Genomic DNA, 16,843 nt, shown 5'->3' with positions numbered 1-16,843 from the left:
CTTTGTCACCTTAAAGAAATAAAAGTTAAGCCTGTTCTGCAGTCTGGCATAGTTAAAGGCTTTGTAGACAGTGTTAACTGTGAGCTCTTTTTCTGATGGACATGTGCCTTTGGGAAATCTGAAAGCTGCTTACTGTCTTGTTACATTCCAACACTCTGGTATGGAAAGTTCTGTGGTTCAGGCACTCTGAAGGGGCTGGGAGCCATGACATATGAAGACCTCTTTCTATTAAGAGTGTGTCCAAGTGTAGTAGTGTGGTGCAGGTCTCAAACTTATGATCAGCATTTTCCCAACTTCATGATCTAGGGTGGTTTTCCAGTGAGATATGACACAAGAACAGCAATGGCGCTAATGTAGGTCATGATACCAAAGATAATGGAGAAGACTGCCAACCATAGAGCTTGGCGTGATGCTGAGATAGCTCCACTGAAGTCTCCTTTCACCGAGGCCTTGTGAGTCTGAAAAAGAAAACATAGATTTGACTGTGTGTCTTTTTATATATCTAGAAAATCAGAAAGGCTTGGGTATGTTGCTGTCATTGTATTTTTGGCTGGTATATTTATCCAAGGTCAGGATAGAATAGGCAACTGTGGCGGCCAATGCAGGACAACAACAAACAATATCAGAACTAACTAGGAACAAAATCTCGCAGTACTTGTGTCACATAATCTGCATGTCAACCCGTCCAGTTAGCTCACAATATCCGAAACGTATTTTTTTTACTAAAATATTTTTTAATAAGCCACATCTGAAAAACACCCAAGAATGAAAATGGAACATGCTCAGAAGCTAACAAACATTTGAATTATAGGCCCATATGCAATATAAATACTGTATACTTACAACTGAAGAACCTTAGGATTTTTTAGCAGTGATCTGTTAACTGCACATATGAATTGACCTTCTGCTTGTTGAAGTGTCTTGGATATGCATGAGTACAAAGCATATTCTCTTCCTAATAATATTTTCAGTTACTCTTCTTTAACTTTTAATCTTCAGTTGTGTACATATAGTGGATTGAGAAAATATGCAGATCCCATCACTTTGTGTTGTGCTGCAGCTTTATGCTAAAATCATTTAAATTTAATTTTCCTCCCATATGCAACACTCAATACCCCATAATACCAAAGGGGAAACAAAATTGTAGACATTTTTGTGAATTTATTAAAAATAATAAAACCAAAATGTCACATTGACACGTGCTTTGAATGTTCAGTACTATTGATCATTGCTAAAATGTTTCTGCATCCTGTTTGGAGTCCACTTATGGTGAATTCAATTGATTAGGCATGATTAGGAAAGGCACACACCTGCCTATAGAAGGTCCAAGAGTTGACAATATGTTTAACAGCAAAACCAAAGCCATGAGGTTAAAGTAAGTGCCTGTAGAGCTTAGGAACAGGATTCTGTCTAGGCATACATCTTAGGAAGGCTATAAAACATTTGTGCAACATTCAAGGTTCCCAAGAGCACAGTTGCCTTCATAATTCTTAAATGGAAGAAGTTTTGAACAACCACGACTCTTTCTAGAGCTGCCCACTCAGGACAAGCAAAGCAATCGTGGGAGAAGGGCCATGGTAAGAGAAGTGACCAAGAACCCAAGGGTCGTCTCTGGCTGAGCTCCCGTGAACCTGTTTGGAGATGGAGGAAAATTCAGTTACGACAACCATCACTGCAACATTCCACTGATAATGGGCTTTATGACAAAAGTAGCCTGACAAAAGCCTCTTCTCAGCAAAAAAAAAAACATGTGGAAGCCCTCTTGAAGTTTGCAAAAAGGCTTCTAAAGAACTCTTAACGTGAGAAACAAGAAGCCAAGAAACAAAAGATTAGTGTAATGTTTGGGAAACACCAGGCACTGCTCATCACCTGTGCAATACCATTCCAGCATTGAAGCATGGAGGTAACAGCATCATGCTGGGGGGATGTTTTTCAGTGGCGGGGACTGGAAGATTAGATATGCTTGAGGGAAAACTGAACAGTAAAGTACAGAGATAATCCTTAATAAAAACATGTCTCAGGGCTGAAGGTTCTCCTTCCAAAAGGACAATGACCTTAAGCACAAAACAAAGGACAGACTCTAGGTTTATCCTTGAGTGGTTCAGCCAGAGCCTGGACTCAATGAAACATCTGTAAAGAAACCAGAAAGTAACTGTCCACTGATTGTCTCTTCCAACCAGACAAAGGTAGAGGGTGTCTGCAGAGAAGAATAGCAGAAAATCCAGGTGTATGAATCTTGTATATCCAAGAAAACTCCAGGCTGTGATCGTTGCCAAAGGGGCTTCAATGAAGTACTGAGTGAAGGATGTGAATACTGTGTATTCTAAAATTGGTTTTGTCATTGTCATTTAGGTGTTCAGTGTTGCTTGATTTTGGAGAAAAATGAATATAAATGATTGTAGTACAAGACTGCAACACAGTAAAACGTGGAAAAAGTAAAGGGGTCTGAATTCTTTTAAGATCCCACACTAATGGCTTTGGTGGCATCTTCTTTTACCTCTTTTAAATCTCTTCTATTTTGTTAATGGGTGTGAAGCTTTTACATTTTCTGTTTATTAAAAATCTATAATATTTCACCTGTTCAACTGCTTGTTAACACAAATATCTAATCAGCCAATCACATGGCAGCAACTCAATGCATTTTGGCATTTAGACATTGTCAAGATGACATGCTGAAGTTCAAACCAAGAAAGGGCTTCTTATTTAAACTCCATTTTATGTCTTTAACTGGTTACATATATCTAGGTGCATTGTTTCTTTACTTTTTTATCAATCTGCCATATCTTTTGCTAAAAGGATTTTATTACTGTTGTTAATTCTGTACAATTGTACAGTGAAAAAAGGAAAGGAGCACCATGCAAAGGTTTGGGCACCCCAAGATATCGGAGGTCTCAGATAACTTCTAGCAAGGTCTCAGACCTTAATTAGTTCATTAGGGCTATGGCATGTTCACAGTCATCATTAGAAACCCCAGATGATGAAAATTGCAAAGCTGTATATATTTTCTGACTCCTCAAACCTTATAACAATCAACAACCATTGGCTCCTCTAAGCAGCTGCCTAGCATGCTGTAAAATAAAATAATTTGATTCTTACAAAGCAGGAGAAGGCTACAAGAAGACAGCAAAGCATTTTAGGTAGTTGTTTCCACCATTTGTAATTTTATAAAGTAGTACTAGGGTGCTGTACCGTGTTAGCCATTATGAATGTAGAGAAAAGCCAAGCAAAATGACACCTTTTATTGGCTAACTAGAAAGATTACAATATGCAAGCTTTCGAGGCAACTCAGGCCTGAAGAAGGGGCCTGAGTTGCCTCGAAAGCTTGCATATTGTAATCTTTCTAGTTAGCCAATAAAAGGTGTCATTTTGCTTGGCTTTTCTCTAATTTTATAAAGAAAAGGCAATTAACAGGAACCGTGGCGGGCAAGCTGAGGTCTGGAAAACAAAGAAAACTTTCTGAAAGAACTGATTGTTGGTAAAAAGACAAATAAAAACCCCTTTGACTGTTAGGGAGATACAGCAGACTCTGGAGTGGTGGTGCACTCTTCTAGCAAAATTATGAGTTTCATGGTACAGCCCCAAAGTTCAGTGCCTGAAGTTTGCAAATGAACATCTAAACAAGCCTGATGTGTTTTGGAGAAAAAAGAGTGCCAAATTCCAGTAAAAGAACACCTCTCCAACTCTTAAACATGGGTTTGGATCGATCAGGTTTTGGATTTGTGTTACAGTCAGTAGCACAGGGAACATGTCATTTGTAGAGGGAAGAATGGATTCAAATAATTACAAGCAGATTCTAGAAGCAAACATCACAGCATCTGTAAAAAAGTTGAAGTTTAAAAAGATTGCATCCTACAACAAGATAATGATCCAAAACACACCTCAAAATCTATAATGGAGTACCTCAAGACGTGTAAGTTGATAGTTTGCTATGGCCCTCACAGTCCCCCACCCTACATATCGTTAAATATCTGTGGATTGCTCTCAAAAGATCAGGGCATGTAAGATGGCCTGAGAGTCTTGCAGAATTAGAAGTCTTTTGAAAGGACAAATGGGTTAAAATACCCCAAATAAGAACTGAAAAACTCTTAGCTCTCAACAAAAAGCTTTTACAAGCTATGACATTTGCCAAAGGGGGTATTCCTAAGTACTGACCATGTTGGGTGCCCAAACCTTTGCTTCAGGCCATTTTAATTTTTTTTAGTATTTTGTACTTGTGAATGATGAAAATAAGAAAGTAATCTTGCTTAAAATACTAAAGAATTTTGTCAATTTAATTTTGGGCACTGTGAACTGTGTCCACTTGTTCTTCTTTAACCCATGTTACAATAACAGTCTCCATCCACTCGGCTAATTCCCTTCGTAATTTTAAACACTTAACCTTACCGCTGGGAGGTTATCCATTTCCTCACTTGTGGCGAACTTACAATAATGCAAGTTTAAACTATCCACTCTTTCACTGTCTTTACTTTTTATTCTATCATGTGTCCTCTTAATCTTCTTTGGCTTAAACTGAAAAGGCTCAGCTCTTTTATTCTTTTTAAATAATTCATCCACTGTATCATGCACTGGAATCAGCCTAGTCCCTGTTCTGTGGACCTTTTCTAGCACTGCCATGTCTTTTTTTGTAGCCTGGAGACCAAAACGGCCCCCAGTATTCCAGATGAGGACTTACCATTGTGTTATAAAGCTTAAGAAGAACCTTCTTGGACTTGCACTCCACACATTAGGGCACTATATAACCTGACATTCTGAACACTGTCTGGAAGTTAATAGTGTTGAGTCCACTGTGACTCCTAAATCCTTCACATAAGGTGTACATTTCAGTCCTCACATTGTGTATTCAAATCTAAGATTCGTACTTCCTATGTGTAATACTTTACATTTATTTACATTATCTTTCATCTGCCACAAATCTGTCCAAGTCTGTGTGCTGTCCAAGCCCCTCTGTAATCATTCAATGGATTGTAGATTATCTGCTGATTCACTTATCTTAAGTCATTTTATCATCTGCAAACTTAGCCAGTTTGTTACTTGTATTCCTATCTAAATCATCATAGCAGCGGCCCTAGCATTGACCTCTGTGGAACACCACTCTTAACATCAGCCAATTCTGATGAGGTTCCTCGAACCTTAACCCTCTGCTGTCTGAGCCAGTTTTGCTTCCATCTAAAAACATCACCCTAAACTGTCACTTTTTAGTTTGATGCCCAACCTCTCATGTGGCACCTTATCAAATGCTTTCTGAAAGTCAAGATGCATAATATCATAGGCTCCACTTTGATCAAATCCTTCTGATGCTTCCTCGTAGAATTCCAGTATGTTAGTAAAATATGACCTCCCTCTTCTGAACCTATACTGAGTATTCAGTAAAACTCATGTTCTTGCCAAATATTGCTAAATCTTATCCTTAGTAATTCATTCCATTCGTTTTCCTGTGATGCACATTAAGCTTACTGGCCTATATTTTCTTGGATCTGTCCGGTAACCATTTTTATATAATGGGATCATATTTGCCATTTTCTAGTCCTTTGGAATTTACCCAGTGTGCACTGACTTCCTAAAAGTATGCATCAAGGGTTTAAATACATACTTGCTGACCTCCTTAAGAACTCAAGGGTAAATATTATCTGGTCCTGGTGATTTGTTTGATTTCAGCATATTAAATCTGAGCAGTACTTCTCTCTGTACAATTTCCAAATCTCTCAGTACCACCTTAGAAGTCTCTTTTACCGCTGAGAGGTTGTCCATTTTCTCACTTGTGACAAAATTACAAAAATGCAATTTTAAAGCATCCACTGTTTCACTGTCTGTATTTGTATTCCCCTTTACTATTTCTGATGCACTTTACCTCCTCCTTGACTGTTCTTTTACTACTAAAATACTGAAAGAATCTCTTAGGGTCGTCTTTCGCCTTATCTGCTATATTCCTCTCCAACTGTCTTTTAGCCTCCCTAATATCCTCCTTAATGATTGCCCTTATGTTCTCATATGCCCTATGATTCACATTGAAGTTATTAGTCTTATACATCTTATTCAGCTTTTTTTCCATTGCAGATTCTTTTTCAATTTTTTATTAACATACTGCAGTTTTTTTAAGTTTCCTATTAATTCCAAATTTAGATACGTACCTGCCCTACGTTATATGTAAAACATTTTTAAACCTGTCCCACTGCTCCTTGACTGTCTCCACACTTAAAAGCTTATCCCAGTCTCTCCTCCTTAGACATTGTTGCATTTGCTTCAGATTTGCCCTACCAAAGTTCAACTTAATAATTTCAGTCTTTGCATCTGCACTCTTCCAAAACCCTGAGAACTGTATTATATTATGGTCACTTGACCCTAGTGGTTCAATCACCTCTACACCCGCAATTCTATCCTGATTAACAATAACAGTCTTGATCCACTGGGCTAATTCCTTTTATAATTTTAGATACTTCAATCATGTGTCCTCTTAATTTGCAAGGTTATCCCAGTTAATATTCGGGTGGTTAAAGTCCCCCATGACTAATAATACCCCCCCTGTAAACATGCCTTTTTAATATTACCAAAAAGATGTGCATTGAAATTACTATCTGCATTGGATGGTCTATAACACACTCCTAAAGTGAGGCCTCTTTGCCTAATGCTTTCCAGACAAAGCCAGATGTCCTCACTAAGATGGAGCTCATTGTCCAACTGAAAAGGACTTGCATTTCAATTCTGTTTGACATCAACAGCAACCCCACCTCCTTTTCTGCTCTTGTCTATCCTTGCTAAAAATGTGTATCCCTCTATGTTATACTTAACACCATCTTATTTTGTCAGGTTTCTGTTATTGCTACAATATCAAAATTATGCTCTGGTACATTCAACTCCAACTCACTTGTTTTATTTTTGATACTTGTAGCATTAAGGCAAGCTATTTTTAATGTGTTTACATTTCTTTGAGTTATAATTTGCATTACTATGCATTTTTATTTTATTAGTGTGTTAATTTTTTAATCGTAACTTAAAATGAAACTTAAAATGAGTAGGAATGCCTTAAGGATGCCTTAATTATATAATGACATAATATTATTATGTATTTCTAAAAAACCAAATGAAAAGTAATTTTTAAATTACTTTTTCCTGCAGATATTTATTAACTTAAATTACAGAAGTTACTTTGTTTTCTTCTGGATTCAGCACTGGAGCTTTTCCACCAGCGATAGCCACATTTAGCACAACTAGAAATATAAATGCATTTTCTCTCCACATACAACAATCAATTCGATGGAAAAGACAAAAACATCACACAGGGAGGTAGCAGCAGTCAGGTTAGGCGTAAAAGGATGGCCAATCCTCACATCTGTGTAGCTTTAAAAAGTGAGCACGGCAGCGCCATGTGTGAATTCAACTTAGCATCTCCTTCATGAGACTGACTTTTATTTGGCCATCATGCTAAAATATTAAATGTCTTTATGACAGTGAGAAGTATCACCTTCTGTTCAATTTTTCTTGTTGGGTCATCACAAGCAACCCATGCTCATTCTAACTACGGGTTATTACTATAGTTGCAGTATATAGGAAACTAATGTTAAAGGGGGCTGTCGACAGAAACCAGTTCTTGGCTTGAAGAGAAGATTCAGTGGATCAAGGAACTGGTTGCAGAACATGGTTTATTTAACAATTGCAAAACTTAGGCAATAATTAAAGGAGCTAACTGGGAAACTATTTACATGTAACCATAATCCTCTCATTGTTCTGGCAGCGAAGTGTGTCCTGCCTACCAAAACTTTCTACCTGATTTGTAGTTTTCTCTTCTACTTATTGTTTTCTGGCTGGTGTCCAGCTGAAGTCACACCGCCATTATCTCCTTTCGCTCTCCACCTGTAAACTCAGAGGTTTTCGTGCCACTGCACAGTCAATGACAACAACTCCGCTCTCTTCTGTGCAGACAGAAATTCCCTGGACTGCACACCGTTTAATCCAGTTGACATGCTCACCACCGCACCTGACATGCTTCCAAAAGAAAAGCTTCCCAGTCCAGCCCAGCCCTTCCTTTTTTATTTCACCAGATCGTGATGCAACTTCTTTTTTCATCTCCATGTCAGTCTTTTGCATGTTGTGCTAATTTACATGACAGACAGCTCTCCACCTTCCTTATCAGTTCCACTTTTGTCAAGGCAGCAATGCAACATCCTGGCTGAGATGCTACAGTATTTTGAATTTTTTGATTAAGCAATCTGCATTACAAAGATAAGTTTGACAGCGTTTCAGTGGCTTGGTTTTTTAGTGATTTGAATATTCTACAGCTATTTCGTTATTATTTTCATTTATCTTGCTGCTCCTTTAAAGGTTTACTGAGCCTCTGAGTTGAGAACCCCTTCATTACAGTACTGGATGTGGTCACTTTAAGGCTGCAATTCTTTTCTGATTTTCTGTTTAATGTTATTGATTAGATGACTTGAAAAGTACAAATTCTCAAGTTACTAAAGTAATAATTTCTATTACAGAAGGACTTGGACAGCATATATGCTTGGGCAGATGAAATTTAATGTCAGTAAATGTAAAGTATTACACATAGGAAGTAAAAATGTTAGGTTTTAATACACAATGGGAATGCCTGAAAATCGAGAGTACACCTTATGAGAAGGATTTAGGAGTCATAATGGACTCTAAGCTATCGACTTCCCGACTGTGTTCAGAAGCCATTAAGAAGGCAAACAGAATGTCAGGTTATATAGCACGATGTGTGGAGTACAAATACAAGGAGGTTATGCTGAAGCTTTATAACACACTGGTGAGGCCTCATCTAGAGTACAGTGTTCAGTTTTGGTCTCCAGGCTACAAAAAGGACATAGCAGCACTAGAAAAGGTCCAGAGAAGAGCAACTAGGCTGACTCCAGGACTATAAGGGATGAATTATGAAGAAAGATTAAAAGAGCTGAGCCTATTCAGTTTAAACAAAAGAAGAATAGGAGGTGAAATGACTTGGAAGTGTTTAAAATTATAAAAAGAGTTAGTGCAGTGGATCTAGACTGTTATTTTAAAATGAATTCCTCAAGAAGAACGGGGCATAGTTGGAAACTTGTTAAGGGTAAGTTTCATACAAACATTAGGAAGTTTTCCTTCACACAGAGATGTACCATAGACATTATCAAGGAGTATGGTAGACAGCAGGACTTTATTTTGGAAGCATTAAGTGGACATGACTGGCGAGCTTCGGTGGGCTGAATGATCTGTTCTGGTCCTTATTCTTATAATATATTCAGATGACTGCGGTGGGCTGGCGCCCTGCCCGGGGTTTGTATCCTGCCTTGCGCCCTTTGTTGGCTGGGATTGGCTCCAGCAGACCCCCGTGACCCTGTAGTTAGGATATAGCAGGTTGGATAATGGATGGATGGATATTCAGATGATTCCATACATAATATTGGTATGTAGAAATTCTTTTATATATAAAGACCCAGAAAGCAAATGCACATGAAAGTTTATTTTATAGTAAAGGGTGTTCCTCACATGCCTGTTTTGTAAATATTTGCTACACAGTACACACATGTCCATTTTCACCAACTAAACGTATTCAGAAAGTCTTTGGAATGTAGGAAGAAGTGAGTGTCAAAACTGGGAGACCATTTGCCGCTGTACAGCAAGCACTGATGTCAGTCTTAATTCTTAGTTAGAAAAGGTTAAACTTACATCTCTTTAATATTTCTAAGATGTAATGAATTCAAATGCAATATGGAGTGTTCTCATTGATATAAATAACATACATGAATTTTGGGTGCTGTAATGATTGTTTGGAAATCATTGCTCTTCTAGGCAGGATTTCTTCTATTTCATGATCCCCCGCCATTTGTGGGTATTTTTCAGTTGGTAATGCAACACAAGCAGACAGATGTTGCTTTGTCTGTGTTTGTGAGAGCTGCCTGAAGTAAACCGGCATCTCGTTTGTCTACTTCTACAGGAATAAGTGACAGATGAATTTTACTGAACAGACCTGACTCCTTAATTTGACCTGTTTCTAACTCCTAAACTCAAGTAAAACCTGAGGATGGTTAAAAGCTTGTAACTATAACATGGCCCTAGCAGAAGTTTTAGTCAGCATGGATATGATTTTGACTAAAATAAGAGACTTAACACTGATATGAAAGCCTGGAAATTGAAAGGATTTATAATGAATGAAAGGCATCAGAATGGATTGGGGGTTAATACTTCTGTGTATTGTCAATAATTGTAGGTAGTGATCCCAATCTGTAAAAAGTGCCAGGCTTTGAAATGTTCAGGGAGAATCAGAGGGTGCATGCATGCTGCTTTTCTTTTGGGGGAGGACACGAACTGGCAATCCACCAATATGTTGAAAAAATACTTACCTTTAATGAGATGTGCTGTCCTCATAAGGCTGCACTCAATCCCTCACAATCTGTTACTAATCCTCAAATCCTGTCAGAGCGCTTTAAAAGCTCACAAGTTATAGTAAAGTGCTTGGTGTTTTGGTTTTTCACATTCTGACAGGGGTATTTCTAACCTGTAGAAAGCTTTACCAAGGTTGTGGATTCTGATGTTACTGCTAATAACTTCCTCCCTCACTCAGATACAGTCACACTTTCCATTTGGTATGGCAGCTGTCAAGATTCATAGACTGAAAAGTCCATTCAGTCTGCTTCTTGCTTTAAAATCAGTTAGATATTCTGCATCTTCACCCTCTTAACATAAAGAGAAACAAAAGCTATATTTGCTAGTCATTTAACCCCAAATGAAGCGTTAATTGTTTTTGTTCTGTGGAGTATTTTTAAAGGTTTGTGATTATTTCTTTAATTCATTTTACAAACCCATCATAGGACTATGAGATGCAAAGACCTAAATTTCCCCACGTTATATGGAGTGAATTTATGATCACCAGTTAGCCTAACATGCACAATCTTTACATGCATATCTTTAAATTGTTAATGGGACAAGATTAACCTGTAAAAATTCTGTTAACGCAAGGAAACATTGTAGACTCTACACAGTGACCGGTCCACTGTATTCCTATCATACAGGCTCACTTATTATGTACAAGTTAAGTTCTGAAGAACCGCCATTCTGATTCTCCAGACCAGTCACTGGAAATGCAAAGCATGCACTTCATTCTTTCATTCATACTCAAACTGACTTAATCCAGTTCAGGGTTGTCGTGGAGGGTTGTAGAAGAACCTGCCAGGGGGGATAATAACTGCACAGTATGGCTTCTGTCAGTAATAATGTAAAATCACTGCCATTCATCATGTTGCTTCCTAACTAAACAAAGACCACACTCACCTTTTGCGACAGATAGAAAGCAGCAATGCCCAGCGGCCAAAAGCAACAGAGCATTGAGAAAACAGCCAGTCCCACGTAGTCTTGAGGAATCATAAGAGAGAAATTGCTCTCACTGTCCGTCTCACTGCACTCACTTGAGAAATCCTGTGGGACAGAGACGTGTCATTGGGTTAGGAAGACCCTTTGAATAGATGTGCTGGGATATACCAATTATAGAAATGTATTTTGAAGTAAATTTTGGACAATAGCACTCAGTAAATGATGAGCAACAGTGTTCTACGTTGAGCTGTTTGTGCTGCTTCTTGCATAAATTTTGGAGGTTGTCCATGGCACAGTTTTTTCTTTTATGGCAATCATGGTAAGCAGTCGCACAAAAAGCATTCATAGGCAGATAGAACAGTGCCTCAGCATGGTGAAAACCAGGCCACCAAATACAGAAATAACCCTGAGGGAGTGGATTACAGAAAGGTACAAAGTAGTAAATGCATAAAATAATAAATGCCTTGCTTCTCTTATGAGTCTTTCTCTGGCAAGTGATGGTGCCAGTGTAACAATACATTCATCTCTCCTGACCCTGGGTACCTCATATCTCCCTCTCTCATTACACTCTCCCCCATTACTCTGTTTCTTATTGTTTCTTGAGCCCAGACACTTCTTGGACTTCTTGGTTGTGTTCTGGTTTTGTACAATGCAAGATATTTGGAGTAGTGACTATTTATGTCCAGTCCTCATGTTTGCTTATAATGAATTTCCAAGGGTCAAAATTGACTAAGTAAAGTCCGGGAGACTATAAGCCATCACACTATCTGAGTTAAAGGGAAAGTCAATACTCATTGAATATCCTTCAAGTTCATCTGTGTCTTTTCATTGCTCACTAATCTAATATTCAGACCACTGACACCTAACAATAGCCCACTCAGGCTAGATAATGTTGACCACCTATGCACATTCTATTTGAGTGTACCTCAACACTTGTGGTGAGGTTGGCCTTTTTCAGCCTGAGATCCTTCTGAATATTTTTCCTCCTCCACCTAACCAGAAACTTGGTCTCTGCATTCTTTGTACATTTACAGCAGGCAGTGTGGTGTAGTAGTTAATGCTTTGGACTTGAAACCGTAAGGTTATGGGTTCAAATCCTGCGCTTGACACCATGTGACCATAAGCAAGTCACTTGACCTGTCTGTGCTCCAACTAGAAAACCGAAAGAAATGTAACCAATTGTATCATAAATGGTGTTATTCACCTTGAATGAAGGTGTCAGACAAATAAGTACATGTAATGTAGTCTATGGCCGGGATATTCTTCAACATGTACTTACAGTAAATCCTTGGTATCCTATACTGATTTGCTTATCTGTTAACAAAAGTGTTACCCAATTTGGGGCATTCATGGTTCATTCATGTCTATTCAGAGCCACGGTCAGCACAAACACAAATTCCGTGATGCCTATCATGCAGTATCGAAATATGAGATTGAGCAATAACAGGTCTGTGATGTCCTTAACTGTCAGGGGCTAAACTTGCAATACTATGAATGGATCAATGTGTGTCTACCTATCACCAAGAGGTATAGGTAATTCGTTAAACTTTATTTGTGATGGAGATCAGGGCTTGCAATTGTTCCTCATGAACAAGGATTTCCCAGTAATATCACAATGATTAAGTCCCTGCCTTTTGTACACACAGCCTGTTGCCACTACCAATTCATGGTTTAGTAAGGCCCTTGGATCAGCCCTGCTATGGTCGCTCATGACCTGTGGCAGAGTGCCGCGAAGAAGACAAAACCTGAAACTTGACCTTAGACGAAATAAAAGTCATAACAAGGTTTCTGTAGGAGAACCATTACCAAGCTATGAAAGGCGAGAGCGGAAGGCCAGTGTGTCCACCCAAACCTGCCCCCGCCCCCCTCACCAGTTGCACCCCCATATTATCAATGCTTCACTATTTGAAGTTTCCGTATCCACTGGATTTTTCAGGTGCGTAATCCCTGCTGATAATGAGAATTGTCTTTATTAAGCAATGTCCAAAATAAATGTAATTTTCTAGATCAGGGCCTAAACCTGAAAGTAGACTGAGAGGAAAAACCCAGTTTAGCTATTCTTACTCTCTCTAAATCAATTAATCCTCATATTAGTGCCAGGTACACCTTGGAAGCCTCTAAGACCTTGGTTTAGATTTAGCAACCTGTAGAAGATGTGGTTGTGTCTGTAAATTGCAGACCCTTATTCATTCTGCAGATCAGCTTTCTGACTGTCACTCCAGTCAATGGGGACATTTTTTTTTTGGTTTTATGCCTTTGGAAAAGCTTCCCTGTCACCAAGCTTGGAGTGCTAGAGTCTGAAAAATATCCATCATCTTATTAATATTTAATTACAGAGTTGTGAGAAGCCACCCATTGGGCAATGAAGTGAGTGCACTGTCTGCTGTTTACCTCCCAGCACCTTTTCTTCAGAAAGGTTTTTCTTATAAATTATTTAGCCGCACGTACTGACAGGCGGAGGCTTTACTGTAGGAGTGTGGAAGCTGGCGGTGGGAGCTTCAAGCAGGGCATAACTTGGGTGTCTGCTGTAGAAGCAGGACGGGTCTGGTTGCTAGTACAAACCTTGGAGTCAGGCAGAAGCTTGGAAGGGAACATGGGGTTAATCAGATCAGCTGAGTGTACCCCATCACCTGTGCCACATTTTCTCTCCCAAGTTCTAACGCTTTCCTCTGTCGTTCATTTTAACAAATGAAATTCCAATACATCTGATAATAAATCATTATTCATGATTTCTGGGATATGAGTAACTTGGCCTCCAGAGTTAGAGGGGTATTCCTTCTACTGTTTAATCCCACCTGCTAAAGGCGCATATGTGACACATATGGTGCAGGGTGCAGATCTCTCTCTCTTCAAGCTACATAAACAAGTGTTGAGTTTCTAGTACAGGGAGGAATTTTCTAGAAGTGACTAAATATTGATAAGATGGTTTCTTACCTCACAGGCAGGAACCAGTTCCTCTTCCTCCATCCCATAGCTGACACTGTGGATGCTCTGTCCTGTTCTGTGAATCTGCACATCTGTGCTTTGTCCTTCAACAAGATCTACATAGGTATTCTCTGGGTCCTCCTTGTGCTGTAGTCTGGAGCAGGCAGCTAGGTACAAGGATTCCAGGCTGTGGGGTAGAGAGTCTGGGTCCAGCAACTGGGTGGAATGGTTCACCATAGACAGCCAGCTTTCAGAGTTGAGGCTGTTGGTCAGCAAAGGATGGTGTAGCTCCTCCTGAGACTCCATGATCAAGAGACTAAGCTAATAGGCTCTTCGGAAATGGAACTTGGCCTTCCTTGCATAAATCTGGTTAATCAAGCCTAACATGGCATGGTGGTGGTGGTGTACTTTCTCATGTGGCTTCTGTCATTGAAGGATTTAGGCATGTTATGATCTACAAGAAAATGCAGCAGAGGAAAAGAGGGTGAAAAATGAAATGATGCGGAGAACAGAGCTCTGTTATTGCAAAAGGAAAATCAATCATACTGGTAGGGGATGAGCAAAAGAGCATAGTATTGGGGTAGAGTGGGGAATTATAGAAAGGTGGGACTTATCAGCTTCTGACTACATTAAAACCTGCAGTGGTCGCTTAACACAACAGCAGGTACTGGACAGCCAGAAAACAGCACAGCATTCGTGCAGCTTCAATGCTGATAGAGAACCAGGGTCCTGAAATTGAGCAAATGAAGTAAATGAAACACTTGTACTCAAAGACATTGACACCAAAAACCAGACATCAAGCAACAACATGGAAAGACAAGCAGTGCTCACACACTTGTCAGGTCAAACATGAACTGGCACTTGATCTCATGCTATACTGTACACCAAAGTTGTATGACTGCCATGATAAAGGTCCCCACTTTACTCACCCATGGTCCCGGAAATGTAGCCAGTGTCTTGTTGATCCACTCAGAGTTGTCCAACCACTTGTAGTTGAGATGAGCCTAAAAGCTATTGCCAGTATCGGTGGTGGTCTGTGGCTTACAGTAGGATCTACTGTCCCCTCTCACTCTCTCGGTCTGTCTCTCTCTCTCTCTCTCTCTCTCTCTCGTTCTCCCTCTTTATCATCTGCTGGGTCCTAATGCTTCCCTGCTCAAGCCCAGCACTGTAATTTTAAATAGAAATGTCCTAATTTATGAAGTCTGTTCTTACTAGGAAAGTTTACTATCTGCAAGTGTGTTATTGTATATATGAGTCATAGGGGCAGTATATACCGCAATCAATTATTGCTTAATAAAATGAATTGGTTTAATTTTAGAGCAAATGGCATGTGGAAGCTTAATCATGCTAAATGTTTCTATACGACTTTGGAAAAAAATACAACCTTTTTTGTAATATACTCCCTATTTTCTGCTGGTTTGTTAATGGAAATATGTTCTCAAATTTTTCAGGTAAAGAAGAGAGAAGATTAGATATAAGGTAGTTCTTCTCACTAACCCCGACACTTACTTTAAATACCCTTTATCATGGGACACACTTACTTGAAGGCTCCTAGTAGAGCATCCAGAGAGCAGGCTGCCTGCTTTGACCTGAAGCTGTCTGCTCGAGGCCCTGTGGGAGGGTGAGGAGTTGATTTTCTTCATCTGATGAATTCCTTCCCATAATGCTTGAAGGCATTTCCAGGTGACCTGTTTTGTAACCTCCTTGCTCAGTTTCTGGTTAGCATGCTTGGCTGCACTGTACCTCTTCATTTCTTCCAATTTCAGCTGCAGTGTTCACTCCCTTGGAGGTTTGTCATATTCTATTGTTATAGAACACCTAAATCACGGTGGATTTGAATTGGAGATTTTTGACACTGATTAACAGAAAAAGACTGTTTAATGTCAAAGTGAAAACAGAGCACTGTAAAGTGATCTACACTACTTACAAATAAGAAATAACAAAATAAAATATTACCTATGTATTCATCCCCTTCAATCAGTATTTAGTAGATTCACTATGAGTCTGTGCGCACAGGTCTCTGTCAATCAGATATGTGCATATGAAGTTCTTGTGAACACTGCCATTTTTCCCCACAAAATTGCTCAGTTTTTGTCAGGTCGCCTGGTGATCCTGAATGAACAGTTTTTCTCTCTATTGCATTGAGATCTGGACTCTGACATGACCAGTTCAGGACATTAACATTGTTGTTTTACGCCATTCCTGTGTCGATTTGTCTTTTGTGCTTGGGGTCATTGTCTTACTGGAAAACAGATTTTCTCCCAAGGTGCATCAAGTTTTCCTACATGTTTTACTGCATTCAAATTTCCCTGACATTCCACCCAGGGCCTACTGCAAAGAATCCTCCTTTTAGCACTAAGCTGCCACCACCATGATTCACAGTTCAGGCGTTTAGCCTGATGGCCATAAAGCTCAATTTCATTCTCACTGGATCATACAAGCTTCTCCCTGCTGATTTTAGTCTTGCATGTGCCTTATAGCAAACTCTAGCTGAGATGTCTTGTGCATTTTTTTTTTTGTTAATAGTGGCTTTCTCTTACTTCTCTTACTCTCCCATAATTCTGTGACTGGTGAAGCACCCGGACACAATTCATTTTCTGCAATGTCTCTCCAATCTCAG

The 16,843-nt window shown here is 39.3% G+C and overlaps 1 protein-coding gene across 1 annotated transcript; it reads right to left on the bottom strand.

Annotated features, from left to right (window-relative positions):
* Nucleotides 1-70: 70 nt before the first annotated feature.
* On the bottom strand, nucleotides 71-15,268 carry tmem91 (transmembrane protein 91). The gene is made up of 4 exons (XM_028824177.2): nucleotides 15,153-15,268; nucleotides 14,233-14,677; nucleotides 11,260-11,403; nucleotides 71-458 (listed from the first exon to the last, which is right to left on the bottom strand). The coding sequence occupies exons 2-4, from the start codon at nucleotides 14,527-14,529 to the stop codon at nucleotides 303-305; spliced, it is 597 nt and encodes a 198-aa protein (XP_028680010.2). The 5' UTR covers nucleotides 14,530-14,677; nucleotides 15,153-15,268; the 3' UTR covers nucleotides 71-302.
* Nucleotides 15,269-16,843: the final 1,575 nt, after the last annotated feature.

The sequence above is a fragment of the Erpetoichthys calabaricus genome, chromosome 18 (assembly GCF_900747795.2).
Source record: "Erpetoichthys calabaricus chromosome 18, fErpCal1.3, whole genome shotgun sequence".
Classification (NCBI taxonomy): domain Eukaryota; kingdom Metazoa; phylum Chordata; class Cladistia; order Polypteriformes; family Polypteridae; genus Erpetoichthys; species Erpetoichthys calabaricus.
The sequence above is the reverse complement of the archived record's forward strand: the minus strand, read 5'-3'. Positions and strand labels throughout refer to the sequence as shown.

What these genes read in the sequence shown, in the direction of transcription:
- tmem91 (XM_028824177.2), bottom strand. Translation starts at nt 14,529, where the DNA reads ATGGAGTCTCAGGAGGAGCTACACCATCCTTTGCTGACCAACAGCCTC. An exon ending in AACTGGTTCCTGCCTGTGAG is followed by an intron (nt 11,404 to 14,232) that starts GTAAGAAACCAT and finishes TCTGTCCCACAG; the next exon opens with GATTTCTCAAGTGAGTGCAG. An exon ending in CTTTCTATCTGTCGCAAAAG is followed by an intron (nt 459 to 11,259) that starts GTGAGTGTGGTC and finishes TTTCTTTTTCAG; the next exon opens with ACTCACAAGGCCTCGGTGAA.